The sequence below is a fragment of the Mytilus trossulus genome, chromosome 10 (genome assembly GCF_036588685.1).
Source record: "Mytilus trossulus isolate FHL-02 chromosome 10, PNRI_Mtr1.1.1.hap1, whole genome shotgun sequence".
Classification (NCBI taxonomy): Eukaryota; Metazoa; Mollusca; class Bivalvia; order Mytilida; family Mytilidae; genus Mytilus; species Mytilus trossulus.
Window position 1 is genome coordinate 51941492 of NC_086382.1, and position 13853 is coordinate 51955344.

Below are 13853 nucleotides of genomic sequence, written 5' to 3' on the forward strand. Positions count from 1 at the left end.
GTAAACCCCTCGGTAAACCGGCCTCATCCACACCTTCGTGTATTTTCTTAATGATTTGAATACATTACTAAATTCCTTTTAAAACTTTAATTATGCACTTATTCGACTTGTAAAGGATTTTCCAATCCTTTTTAATGTGTCATAAAAGTCTTAACATGCTTAATAGATCTTAATGGATTATAGATCTATATTGATTTACATGTGCTCCAACAACGGAGGGATTTATAGAAGAAGGACGACAAATGAAGAACTCACACGTTTCCTTCCCACTACAGTTTTTATGAAGATTTGGGTTGTTGACCCGGTTCAATGTTGACGTTGACTTAATCGACTTATGTTGCTATCTCTGTTTATGGTCAAAGTACAAAGGTTCAAATATATTTATTAAAACAGATTGGTGTATATTTTGACAATCAAATATTATTTTTAAAATCATTTGAACTGCCTATATAATATTGGCAGCTTTTGTCTGTTTTGAAACAATTCTCAATTTTCCTGGATGCTATCATCTATGACTAGTCTATGTACACGTGATGTAGTCGGGAAGGAACTTGTGAAAGAAATGTGAATATTCTAAAAATATTAAACTGACAAAAAAGCTGGTGAATATTTGAAGAAACCATCGACATCACAAACTTGAGGTTAAAGTCTAGACTTTAAACAGGTGATTGACACCTATATTGGCTGTACATTTATAAATAGTTAGGATAACACACTTATTCAAGCAGGTTTTAATGAAATATTGAAGTTTTGTGCACTTGTAAGAGCTAGTTTCTTGCGTATTTGATATTTCCATTCATATGTTCATCATATGTCTGTGATATTCTGTCTAGTGATCCAGAGGTAATGCATCTAGGTTATACATGTGTAAATTAAAATATAAGGTTAAAATAATACACAGAATTGAACCAGTTATATGCAGTAACAGCCATATTGTACAAATACAGCATTATGCTAAAGACAACATGAAAGATGTACAAAAATGATGTACCTACATGTACGTCATGTACATGTACATACTTTCATTATTTAAAATATGAAAGTTAAAACAGCAAATCTAGGTGTCTCTTTTCTCTACATCCTTTCACATTCTCTTAAAGACTTTCTTTGACAGAACTTGATTGGTTCCTATTAGTAAAAGATAGCTCCAGCATTGTCTAGAGACATTTGGAGTATCTTGACACCACACACATTCATATCTTTAACAAAAACTAAATGTTACTCATTATTTTGAAAACCTTATTTGATAAGATTGCTTCAATATGCAGTGTATTTGTAATATGTTAGATTTAATTTTGTTTCAGATTAGATTCCTATGACAATGGAAAGACTGGAAGAATTGACATTTGACTGGTATTACTTCCGATATGCTGTAGTCTCCTTTGTTGTATTTTTTTTGTTTAACACCAAGATTGATGAATTTTCAAAAAGGATTTCTCCGAATTATGTTCATTTGCCAGAAGAAAAAAAGATAATTTGGCACACATAGTAAGTATATTAAATTCAAAAGGACTACAACACAAAAACTAAAAAAACTAAAAAAAGAAGTTGAGGTGTACATAATTGCCAATGAGACAGATCTCCATGGAAGACCAAATGAAATAGAAGGGAAGCAACTGTAAGTCACCATACGCCTTCAACAATGAGCTAATTCCATATTGATAGCAAGCTATGAAAGGCCTCTAAATTACAAATGTGAAACAATTTAAACAAGAAAACTAATGCACATGATGTACAAGACATTAAAAGAAAAGCAAAAATAATATACAGCAACAAACAACAAACCACTGAATTGCAGGCTCCAGACTTGGGACAGTCTCATATAGAAGGTGACAAGCCTAAATAAAAAATGTTTGTCCTTGAGTCAGTTTGATAGGAATTTGTTATACATTGTAATAGACACTGATATATTTCTATTAAAGTGTATTTCTAACTATTACCAGTAGTGACGGTACATATCATTTTAATGACTGTTTTGAGTCAATGCCCCTATAGGGTCATGGTCTAGTGACTTAAAATTAATATCCAGTACTGCTATCCATGCGACTTGGAAAGTAGCAATATATCACCCACTGATGCGCAGGCAGGCCCATTTTGTAACATCAACATGCTGTCTTATACACGAGAACTTACAAAACAACAGAATATTATGTGATAAATGTGGTAAACTTTTTGATGATCCTTGTACTCATGCAATACTATCATGTGGCTAACAGTTGAGGCTCGAGATCAATTTTTGAGGAGTTTTATAGACATGCATTTGTATTCAGATATCGCAGATCAAATTTATTCGTTCTTTGTGTAATCATACGTTTTTTGATTGAGTTAAGTCTGCTAATTGATATTTTATCGTATGTTTTTATATGTTGTGATGTTATGCTATTGTTTCAGAAAAAGGGAGAAGGTTTGGGCCCATTAAAACGTTTAATCCCGCTGCAAATGTTTGCACCTGTCCTAAGTCAGGAATCTGATGTACAGTAGTTGTCGTTTGTTTATGTAATATATACGTGTTTCTAGTTTCTCGTTTTGTTTATATAGATTAGACCGTTGGTTTTCCCGTTTGAATGGTTTTACACTAGTAATTTTGGGGCCCTTTATAGCTTGTTGTTCGGTGTGAGCCAAGGCTCCGTGTTGAAGGCCGTACTTTAACCTATAATGGTTTAATTTGTAAATTGTTATTTGGATGGAGAGTTGTCTCATTGGCACTCACACCACATCTTCCTATATCTATAAACCTGATTTAGTGTTCACTTAGGAAATATGACTGACAATAAACTGCTAAATTGTATTCTTGCCTGTGACACCGATTTTGATCTAGAGAATGAAAAACGTGAACTGTTTTACTTCATATGTGTAAATTTTATTTACAATTCTTTTAAATTGTTACAGAAGCGCAACTGCTACTAGTAGTACACAAATTATCTTCAAACTGAAAACAACATTATATGTAAATAATTGAACTTTTCGTTGTGATCCCATCGTTATGAACTGTCTGCGTAAATTATAACTCTTGTTGTTTGTATATATAATTAGTTGTAAATGTCTTTTCTTTGTTATATACTCTCCAATAGGAGGCTAATAAATTATATATGTGTACACAATTTATTAAATTGTGTATAATATTTTAATTTGAGATAAATTCTGATCAAATTTGTATTTTTCTTGTGCAGTGTGTTCTCCATGCTACATGCATTTATAATGAGTTTCCTGTCAGTGTATGCATTAACAACAGACAAACAGTTATGGACAGACCCAATATGGTAAGAGTGTTGTGATAAAAGTTTCATTTTGTGGGTATACAATTTGCACTTTTCATGTTTTAAAAGCACAAATTTAAATATTCTCTTCGGTGTATATTTGTTTATTGGTTTTCAGGCACAGGGAATTTATTCAAAAATTACATTAATTGATTTTTGATGTACTGACTTTAACCTTTGTTTATATTTTTTTGTTATTGATTTTGAGAAAAAGGAAACATAACAGATACATCATGTACATACTGTTTATTGGTTTTTGGTAAACTGACCTTTACCCCTGTTTACTGGGATTCTATTTCAATTAATTATGGTTTGATATAAACTTAGACTGTCTAAAAAAAGTATTGATGCAATTGTGAAATTTATTCAGATTTATACAGTTGAAAATGATTCTATACATAATTTGAGTATTGTGACGGAGTTGGAAACAATGATAAAAAGAACTGCCCTCCTTTCTGTAAATGTTAATTTTTTGGCTGCAAAAGTGAAATCTAGTCCCCTTGTTACAAAAATAAGTCAATCTTTGAAAATATCAAACTCAGAGTGTCAGTGTAGAATACTGGAAGGTCTAATGGTATGACATCAAAATGTCTATTGATGTTAATTAGAAGTCAAACAAATCATATTTCACAGTATAAACCTCCTATGCACTTCCTTATGGCATGTCAAATATTATAAACCTCTATCCCCACAGGCTGATTACTACCATTTGAAAATATACGGTAAGTACCATATATGCATCAGACATGCACCAAGTTAAAAAGTGGACAGTTTGTGACAAATCTTTTTTTTATACTGGACAGCAGAAAGGTGTCCAAAATAAAAAAATATATATATCATTACATGTAGAAATATATAATTGAATATTCTGTGTTTATCATGCTTAACTATACTATACATTGCAATAAGACATGTAAGATCAAATTGCTGATATACCCAACTTCTAAATTATTGAAATCTTTTCTTTTGCCATGTTGAGATTTGCATTGTCTTGATATAAATAAGATACATTCAATCTGGCAAACACCTTCACAGTTGTATTACTTAATTATAAACTCATGGAATGTAAGAAGTCGGAGTATCATTTTCATGATCAAAATATTATCCTTGGATTTAAATTTTACCGTAAACTGCTTTGTCTGTTTTGCTGAGCTTTTATTTGGTTCTCATGCATGCAAACTTTTTCTCTGAAATATACCTGATAGTTATTATTTAGTGGTCTTTATTTAATTCATGTATAGTGTATTTGGAGAGATTTAGTAATATAGTGTGGTTGCTTATCCATTACGAAATACACATTCAAGTCTTTGATATGATATCTGTGTCCTTATCAGCTCATCTGGTTTAAGCTTTTGCTATCACTGGGCATCCTATGTAGTCTGTAAGCATTAATCAACATGATCAATACTGAAATCAATTTTTTTTAATAAAAGTGGGCACAGTTCATATAATATTTCTTTAAATTGTCTAGATTTTAGTTTATAATTGATAGTTTAGTCAATTGATCTATATGGCCGCCATTGCTAAAACAAAAAAAGGAACTTTAATAAAGGTAAAATGCGTTTAATTTTCTAATAATTTTTTTTTAATCATAATATCAAAATTTTCAGAATGGGTAGATCTATTGAAACTCAATTTTTACCAAATAAATTTGTGTGATTCTTATTTATTATGTTCATATAAAATGACATAATGAGAGCGATGCAGGCTCCTTTAATTTTGTTACTGATCCCACATCTCCTTTTATATATATATACAGAATACATTTAGATATGATGCTATCCTTGAATATCCCTGAATCAAAGTTGTGCATGTTATAACAAATGTTTTATTTATTTTTTACCCCTATTTGCCTATGAGGTGTTATAATGCAACAACCTTCTACCTCTGTTTGTCAATCTGTCCGTTTGTAGATTTTTATGTTTTGTACTAATAAATATATTAGAATAATTAGATTTATGTGAAAAGATGGACTTGAAAAGACATTTTAATTTTTTAATATAAAACCCATGTTTTGAGTACCATTTTCTGCTGTCCATCCCATTGTCTTACTCATTTATAGCGAACCCAATTGAACCTTTCTATAGATTCACCTGCAAGTTACCTGTCCATTTAAACTTTTGGCAGTTCTATTGTCCCATTGAACAAATACAACAGGTATTGTTCTCTGTATAGTTTATTCACCAGGACCTTTAAATTTCTTCTAAGAGAAATCTATCACTCATTGATTAATCTACCAGAGTAAAAAGTTTATCTGCTATATTGATAGAAATTACATGTTTCACATAAAAAAAATGCCTGTGATTTCGTGTTTATTAAACATTTATAATACTTTTTTCAATCTGTTCAAAATACTTAATAATTTAATCATAAAAAGTTTGTTTTTTAAAAAAAAAAGTATTGTTCTTATGAAAATTTGCATGTTTCAGTTTTTGTTAAGTTAAAGAATACTTTTAAGAAGGCCTTAATATATAAACATCAACATTTTTAGGGGTTTTATAACAATTTTTTTTTAGAAATAGGAATAATGTTGATTTTTTTCAGAAATCAACTTTTATTAATGTTTGAATCAGTGTTTACATTCAACAGATTGTTAATATAATACAATCAAACTCATACACAGTTTTTTATACATAGTAAAAGTGTTATTTCATGTATTTCTATCAATTTAGCAGATACATTTTTTACTCAGGTAGATTAATCAATGAGTGATAGATTTCTCTTAGAAGAAATTTAAAGGTCTGAGTGAATAAACTAAACAGAGAACAATACCTGTTGTATTTGTTAGATGGGACAATAGAACTTACAAAAGTTTAAATGGACAGGTAACTTGCAGGTGAATCTATAGAAAGGTTCAATTGGGTTTGCAATAACATTGAAAGAGATGTAAAATGATTTAAAAAAAAAAATGATGAATACACTAGATTCATTCAAACTGGTTGAAATAAGAACTGTTATTTAAACCTCTTATATTTCATTTATTTTTGTGGGTACCTTAATGTACCAATTTAATTGTGGATTGAGGAAAATTTGCCTTTTCATGGATATTTAATTTAGTGCACGTGGTTTGGCCAAAGTGTGCACACATTTGTAAAGACTAAATGAAAATTTGTAAATTTGGATAATGGCATTCGTGGTTCCTACCCAGAATTCCAAGAAAATTGGTATCCAACGATTAATAGTGAAGTTGGAAAAGTCTCAAAAAATTGGAATCTTAGTGGACAATTTGTATAATTTCTATTTCAGGTGCAATAGCCCTGTATCAAGAATTTCCTGTGGTATTTGTGTTGGATATATGATATTTGGTAAGTTTATTGCACTGGTTTTCATTATGTTTGATGCTAAGATGACTGTAACTTGTAAAATCCATTCGAGAAAATTTGATTTATTTAACTAACCTTTTGGTTAACGTTTGCAACACTTTTTGTAGTTGAGTTGATATAATCCAAAATTTCCATTTAGTATAACATGATAAATCTATATCATATATATTTGAATTTTAGCATTAATAATTATATAAAATGACATTGCTTATTAGTTAATTTTTTTATTGTATCTGTATAATCAATTTTTGTCTTTAAAACATGTTGAAAACAGTTACTTGAAATGAATATACTGGTAAGTAAAGATCTTTAGCATGAAAGTGTTCAGAACTAAAACTGAGGTCTCAAACTTTGTACAAAAGAGTACAGTAGGAAGATACTTATGTCAAAAGAATGTTATCAAGATGTCATAACTTCTACTTTCATTAATTTCTCTACTTTTATTAAAATTTATTTTGTCATATAAAATGACCAAAATAAGTGTGATTTATTTGATGTGAAGTGTTTTAAATAATGGTTTGTGAATTTGGGAATGCAATTGGTGCTATTTTTAATTACCCTGTTTGCATTCTGTAACCTTGTGTGATGAAAGGAATGCCATTATAAGAAATTTGAAGTGACAGATGACAAGTTTGATACACTGGCAACACTATAAAACTTAGTTTGAATGACATTTTATTGAAAATCAGAATTTTTTTAAATAATAGCAAGTACGTTTTTTCACACATGTCAGTTGCCATACAGGTACCTATTTAACTCTGAATTTACAATGATATAGGCTACAATTTGATAGTGTCAAGTCCCATCATTATATATGTTCCTGTGTGCAGTAATAATACGAATTACATGTTGTGATTATTTTGGTGACTAGATCTGATAACGTTCACAAATAAAGAACAAAATTAATGTGTCTTTTCCAATAACTGAATATCCAATACCATTACAGATAAGTTGATAATCTGTCCATTATTGCAGCTAGTCCCAATACAAAGTTTTGCCTATGAAAGACATATTTAAGACCATAATCTTTTTTTTATTTGCAGACTTTTATATTATGCTTAAGAATTACAAGCAACTTTGGGATTGGTTCTTTGTCTTTCATCACTCGGCCACAATATATGCTTATTTAGCAGTAATGGTAAGTAATGAAACCAATCACTCAAGGAATTTCAGAACTTCATAAGAGATGTATTGAATTCTCACTAAGCTTTCAAGAACTCCCTCCAGTGCAACTGCAAACACATTTAATTGACAGTGAAAATTTGTATTAAACCTTAATATGAACACCAGGTTTTAAGTTGATGTGAACACTACTCCATGGTTAACTAACTTAAACCAAAACTTTAGCCAAGAATCAATTTGTGTCCAATTTTATTTGCTTTTTGATAATAACACTTTTGTCTGATCATGTTTGGTGATACATTTTGAAAGAGCACAAGCTTATACTAATCATTTTAACACATATCTAAGATTAGCCCTATTCACAATTTGATTTAAATGTTTGTAGAAAAAGACCATCAAAAAGTTTGACAAAATTTAAACTTTATTGGATCATGTAAAGTAGCCTATACAATTTTAGCATGGCATCAAAGGGGGATAACTCTATGTTACACTTTATGTGTTACCAGTGTGGAACAAGTTCTGGATTGTCTGAATTTAACAGAAACATTAGAAAAAACATGAATTTTGTACACACACAGTGTTGTTTTTCATTCGTGTGTTCCCTGACAATAATGATCCTTAAAACCAATGATTATCTTTTGAAATGATTAACACAGGTTACGTTACGTACTCCATGGATTTTACTATTTCAGGACCAAGTATTCATTGAAAATGTCTCCCTTTTAAAATATTTGTATTCATATTACAGAAAAACATAATAAGTTCTTGCCTTATTATAACTATTTTGAGACAAAGATATCATTCAGATGAAAATAAAAATAAAAAAGGATTTGAAAAAGGGGATGAAACCTATTTAAGCACAATTAAGTTTAATCACTTAGGACAACCAGATCTTTTCTATGAAGACCATGTTAAAAGAAGTTTAGGTGATTCCAAAAATAAGTAATATTTAGGTATATAAGATTGACCAATTGCAATTTTATATAAGAAAGGTTTGTAAATTTAGTAGTTCAAATAATAATGACGTCTTGAAAGGCTATTTTTTCTTTTTCTTTGACGCCTTATGCGTCAAAGAAAAAAATTATAATAGCCTTTCAAGACGTCATAATTATTTGGACTATAAATTTAGTAGAAGTCACACATTGAATTTATTCAAGAAACAAAATCCAAACATCCGCAACAAACTAAAAGTAGAAGAACAGTGTTACTTAAAACATCAAATGACAATAAATGGATCATACACGATTTTTGTGCAGCTTGAAGTTGTATATAATCAGGAAAAGTTTTTATGAACTGTCTTTCCTATAGGCTTAGACTTGATTTTTATTAGATACAAATGGATGCAGAAAGATGTGCCAATTTCAAACATGTCAAAGACAATATTCTGATTTGAACATCTATATGTTTAAAGCCATATGAATAATATGTTTCTAATGAAATATTAATGCAATATGTTAAAGATACGAAAGCAGTAATTATTGTTTGCAGTCCTAGAAAAATTGGCAACACCTTTGACAAAATTTTTAACAACTTAGACTTGATAACCTCACATATTTGTTTTTCAACTTCAAGTGTCAAAATTTTGCACTGAGTATGACACTTTGGCTTATATTTAATTATAACTAAGAAGTTTGTGTGAAATATTCAAGATTTAACATGAGATTTTATTTCTTTTAGTCTTATGGCGTTCTACCATTTTTTGCAATATACAGACTGTTGGCCGAAATTTCAACACCTTTTGTAGATTTAAGGTATGTATATAGTTTTCCATTGACTTTAAAAGTCAATAAATTATTGAGCTGGAGTTATTTCCCTTGCATTGTCTGTTGTAATTTTCTTATTTGACAAAAACTAAGTTTGAACGTGTGGTACAAGTATAAAATCGAGAATGGAAATGGGGAATGTGTCAAAGAGACAACAACCCGACCAAAAGAAAAAAATAAATTGCAGAAGGTCACCAACAGGTCTTCAATGTAGCGAGAAATTCCCGCACCCTAAGGCGTCCTTCAGCTTTCTGTTTAAAGATTATTTCTACACATATATATCATAGTAATGAATTGTATAGGGTTACGCTAATAAGAATACTTAGTTACGAAAACAACTTTTTTTTAAAGTCTATTGGTAAATATCAAAGTTGAACTTGGTTGATTTATGACGGAATTTGTGTAAATAACCTGACAACATTATGGCAAAGGGAATCAGTCAAAGCTTAAATTATATTGAAGGAAACTGTCATATATTTCTTTTTAATGTTTTAGTCATAATTAAGCCTCTTTGATTTTGTCATCATGTATGTAGGAATGTGCTTAGAAATAAGTTTTTTTTATTGAAATAAATATTTTAAGACAATTGCCAAAATAGATAGACAACAATCTGTGATTAACCCTTTCCTCCATTGACATTTTTTTTTTTGGATACTTGATTCGCATAGGATTTTTCAATAAAAGGCTAAAAATATGCTTTAAATTATAAACAATTTGCGAAAAACAACTATTTCATCAAATAAATTCAAGTCAGATATTCTTATGAATATCCTTTTCATATTGGATACAAATTGTATTAAGTTTGAAGCAGACACTTTGTAGTTGAAGCATTCCAACTGAGGTACTACACAGGCGTCAAATGCTTCATTATGAAGTAAAGGGGTTGGCGTCAAAGGCGTCACTATGGAGGAAAGGTTAACTGTACACAAAAAAATGAAGAGAAAAAGTTAAGGAACACATAATTGTAAGGGCTGAGGATGCATTCATAAAAATTCAGTATTCCTTTATTCATTAGTTTTGTTGATAATGGTAATTGGTAACCTAGCTAATAATAAAATCTAATTTTAAGAATACAAATTTGGATAAGAACATAATGCAAAAGAAATCGTTGGATAAGTTACAAAAATGTTTGTCATATCAAAACAAACAAAAGAAAAGTATAGTTGTCACAAACAGGAGTTAATGCCCTTTTTAAAATTAAGAATTTCATCACTTGCCTATTATCTTGAAAACTTTGAAAAATAGCAGAAATACATAATGTCCAAAAATGTTCAGGGGAAAAAAAAGTACTAAAATACCAATTTTACTGAAATGCTTAATTAACCACTTATTATTATTGCCCTTGTATAACAAATTTCTTGGTTCTTGCCTTATATCTTGAATTTATTTTCACATTGTAAAACTTGAAAACAACAAAACTAATCAGCAACAAGATCTTTTAAGTATTATGAAAATGATGGAAACCAACTATCCACTCCTGTAGGAGTTATTGTCCTTTATTACTTTTTTAATTTTAGAAAATTTTATAAACAGACAGAAACTTTAAACACCCCAAAAAAAACTAGCAATTTTAAAAGGATTTTTTTTAAATTTAATGAAAATTTTGTAAATATAGTTGTTGTCCTGATATTTGTAATTTATCAATATGATGTCATTTGACCATATGAGTTTTTCAGACTCCTTTGAGCCTCTAGTTTATATTTGACACAATTTGTTTTGTAATTCCCAGATTCAAGACAGTAATGATTATAATTTATTTTTTGGGAATGAAATACAGTAGAAGGCACAGTAGACATTTAGCCTACTTTCAGATGATCTTAACATCGACATTAAGAAGTTGATGGATTGGAAGTAAAGAAAATGTATCCTTTCAATAAAGTTACAATCCCATAAACAATTTCTTTTAATCCATTTACAATTTGTCAAATATGGGCAAATGAGCAAAAATTACATTAAAACAGATGTTTCATCATCTGTTTTTATAATTGTGTTCATTTGCCCTATATTTTTAAATGGTTAAATAAAAACAATTGTCAAGAACTGAAAACACTCCATCAACATGTGTTACATGTGTTTAGTATAATTGTGTTTTTCTCTTTTTAGATGGTTTATTGATACACTTGGTTACCCTAAAACCAGTTTACAGAATATGGTGAATGGCGTATTAATGACACTCTCGTTTTTGATAGTGCGGATATTAGTGATGCCACACTTTTGGTACATAGTGTACTCGGTGATTGGGACTGACGATTTCAATAGAATTGGTCATATAAGACTTGTACTTGTTCTTTCTTGTTTTATTTTAGATACGATTAATATTTTTTGGTTTTTGAAAATGTGTAGAGGAGTTAAAAAGGTTATTACCTTGAAATTGGATGCAAATAAAAATGAAGTAGCTCATAAAAATGATTAATGTGAATTTTTTAAAAGTATTAATGTTATTTTTTATTGGATGCACTTATTTATGGTTGCTTGTATGATTTGAATCAGTTATTATTAGTCATGTTGGCGAACAATCAATGTATGTTGTTTATAAATAATGAGGTTGATTATCATTTATTTGTTATTTATATGAATAAATTAAGTTTTTATATAAGTGCTGTCTTAAAAACTTTTCTTATGCCTTCTAAGTTGTACATGAAAAGTAAGTTTTTGTCTCCTCTTGACGGAGTCAAAAAGCGAGACAAAGGTATGCTATTTCAGGCGGCAGCAATGGCAGCGACGGGCGTCAGCAATGTATTAGTTTGTGATTAGGTCTTGTTTATGGTGAACTACAAGTTGTAGGTCAATTATATTTGGTATGCAATTTCAACTTTTAACTATACTAGATTCTTATTTTACTTTCACTTTCACTTTCTATTTATATCTATAACGTCGTCATAACAACCTCTATTGTTAAGGCAAACCGCACAACCGCAAAATTTGTGCTTCACTGTTTGATTTCATGTATAATATTGTCCTGAAGACGCCACGCATGTTGGCGAAACATGTCGACCACAATAAATTAATCACCATGCGGTAATTGATGGGTGTTGCTGTCTTTAATTTCGTTTATTTGGTATGCAATTGTACAAGCATTGGCACATCTCATTTCCATGGATATTATTTGGCCCTGCCCCCTCAGTCATTATCAATTGACTTCAAAAGATTTGCTTATTTTACATGTATTAGTTTGTGATTAGGTCAGTTTATGGAGAACAACAAGTGGTAGGTCAATGATATTTGGTATGCAGTAGTATAAGCATTGGTTTATCTCATTTCCATGGAGATAATTTGGCTCTGCCACCTTAGTCATGGTCTATTGACTTTGAAAATTTTTGCAAGTTATGTATTAGTTTGTGATAAGGTCAGTTCAAGGGGAACCATTAATGATAGGCCAATATTATTTGGTATTCAGTTGTATAATCATTGGCACATTTCATTTCCATGGAGAATATTTGGCCCTGCCCCTCAATCACAGTCTAATGACTTTGATACTTATCTTAGTTTACATGCATTAGTTTGTGATTAGATCAATTTAAGATGAACTGCTAAATCAATGATATGTGGTTTTCTATGTCTGTCTGGCATAGTTCATGTGACCCTAATCTCATTTTCATTGCTCATGTTTAAGTCAACTAACTGTAAGTACTAGATACTGTAAGCAATAGGTATAAGGAATGATTGTAAGATTACCATGTCTGTCTATCAGGATTCATATGACCTTGATCTCATTTTCATTGTTCATTTAACAACGTTTTTGTTATTTTGTCAGTTTATCAAATACTATAAGCAATAGGTCAAATACATTTCAGTTTGCTTTTTAATAACGGCATTAGGCTTTGAGCATTCCTGATGAAAGTAACTACAGAAAAGTGCTTTAGATGCATGAAATCAATAAAGTGTTGTTTTCATTTTTTGTTGTGCAAGAAATTACCCTGGTCATTGAAGATCACAAACAAAGAGAACAAACTAATCAGAGTTAATTACTTTATTATAACTGTATGATATGGTGTTGAAATAATATATGTTATATTCAATTCCCTTAAAGATAAATTAAATAAAGAGAAGAGACATTTTATTTCCAATTGCATGCAAAGGAATCTACTTCAATGTTCCATCTTTCACCCTGTCTATCAAATAAAGCTAAATAAAGTTTTCATTTTTTAAACATGTGTAACCAGAATTTGTAGATTATATCCCCCTACCCTTCTCCCCAATCCAATCCCCCCTAAAAAAAATAATTTTATTTTAACTCATTTGGATAAATATTTCTGCAGTTTAATAAATAAAAAAACTCTGGGTTTTTTTCTTTTGCTATTTTTTGGTTAACCTAAAACAAGGTTTATATTTTTCTGTTTTTAAAAAGTCTTTAACAATATTGCCAATATATTTTTGATAGATACACT

At 29.9% G+C, this 13853-nt stretch overlaps 1 protein-coding gene across 4 annotated transcripts; it reads left to right on the forward strand.

Annotated features, from left to right (window-relative positions):
• The first annotated feature begins 242 nt into the window (after nucleotides 1–242).
• Nucleotides 243–12036, forward strand: LOC134687584 (TLC domain-containing protein 4-like). 4 transcript variants are annotated; one of them, XM_063547993.1, is made up of 7 exons: nucleotides 243–369; nucleotides 1305–1488; nucleotides 3171–3260; nucleotides 6504–6562; nucleotides 7624–7718; nucleotides 9380–9453; nucleotides 11569–12035. In XM_063547993.1, exons 2-7 carry the CDS (start codon nucleotides 1316–1318, stop codon nucleotides 11876–11878), a joined length of 801 nt encoding a protein of 266 aa, XP_063404063.1. In that variant the 5' UTR covers nucleotides 243–369; nucleotides 1305–1315; the 3' UTR covers nucleotides 11879–12035. The 4 variants fall into 4 exon arrangements, with proteins under 4 accessions (XP_063404063.1, XP_063404064.1, XP_063404062.1 ...); XM_063547994.1 differs by lacking the exon at nucleotides 243–369 and adding an exon at nucleotides 382–641 and having other exon boundaries at nucleotides 11569–12036; XM_063547992.1 differs by lacking the exon at nucleotides 243–369 and adding an exon at nucleotides 383–664 and having other exon boundaries at nucleotides 11569–12036.
• Nucleotides 12037–13853: the final 1817 nt, after the last annotated feature.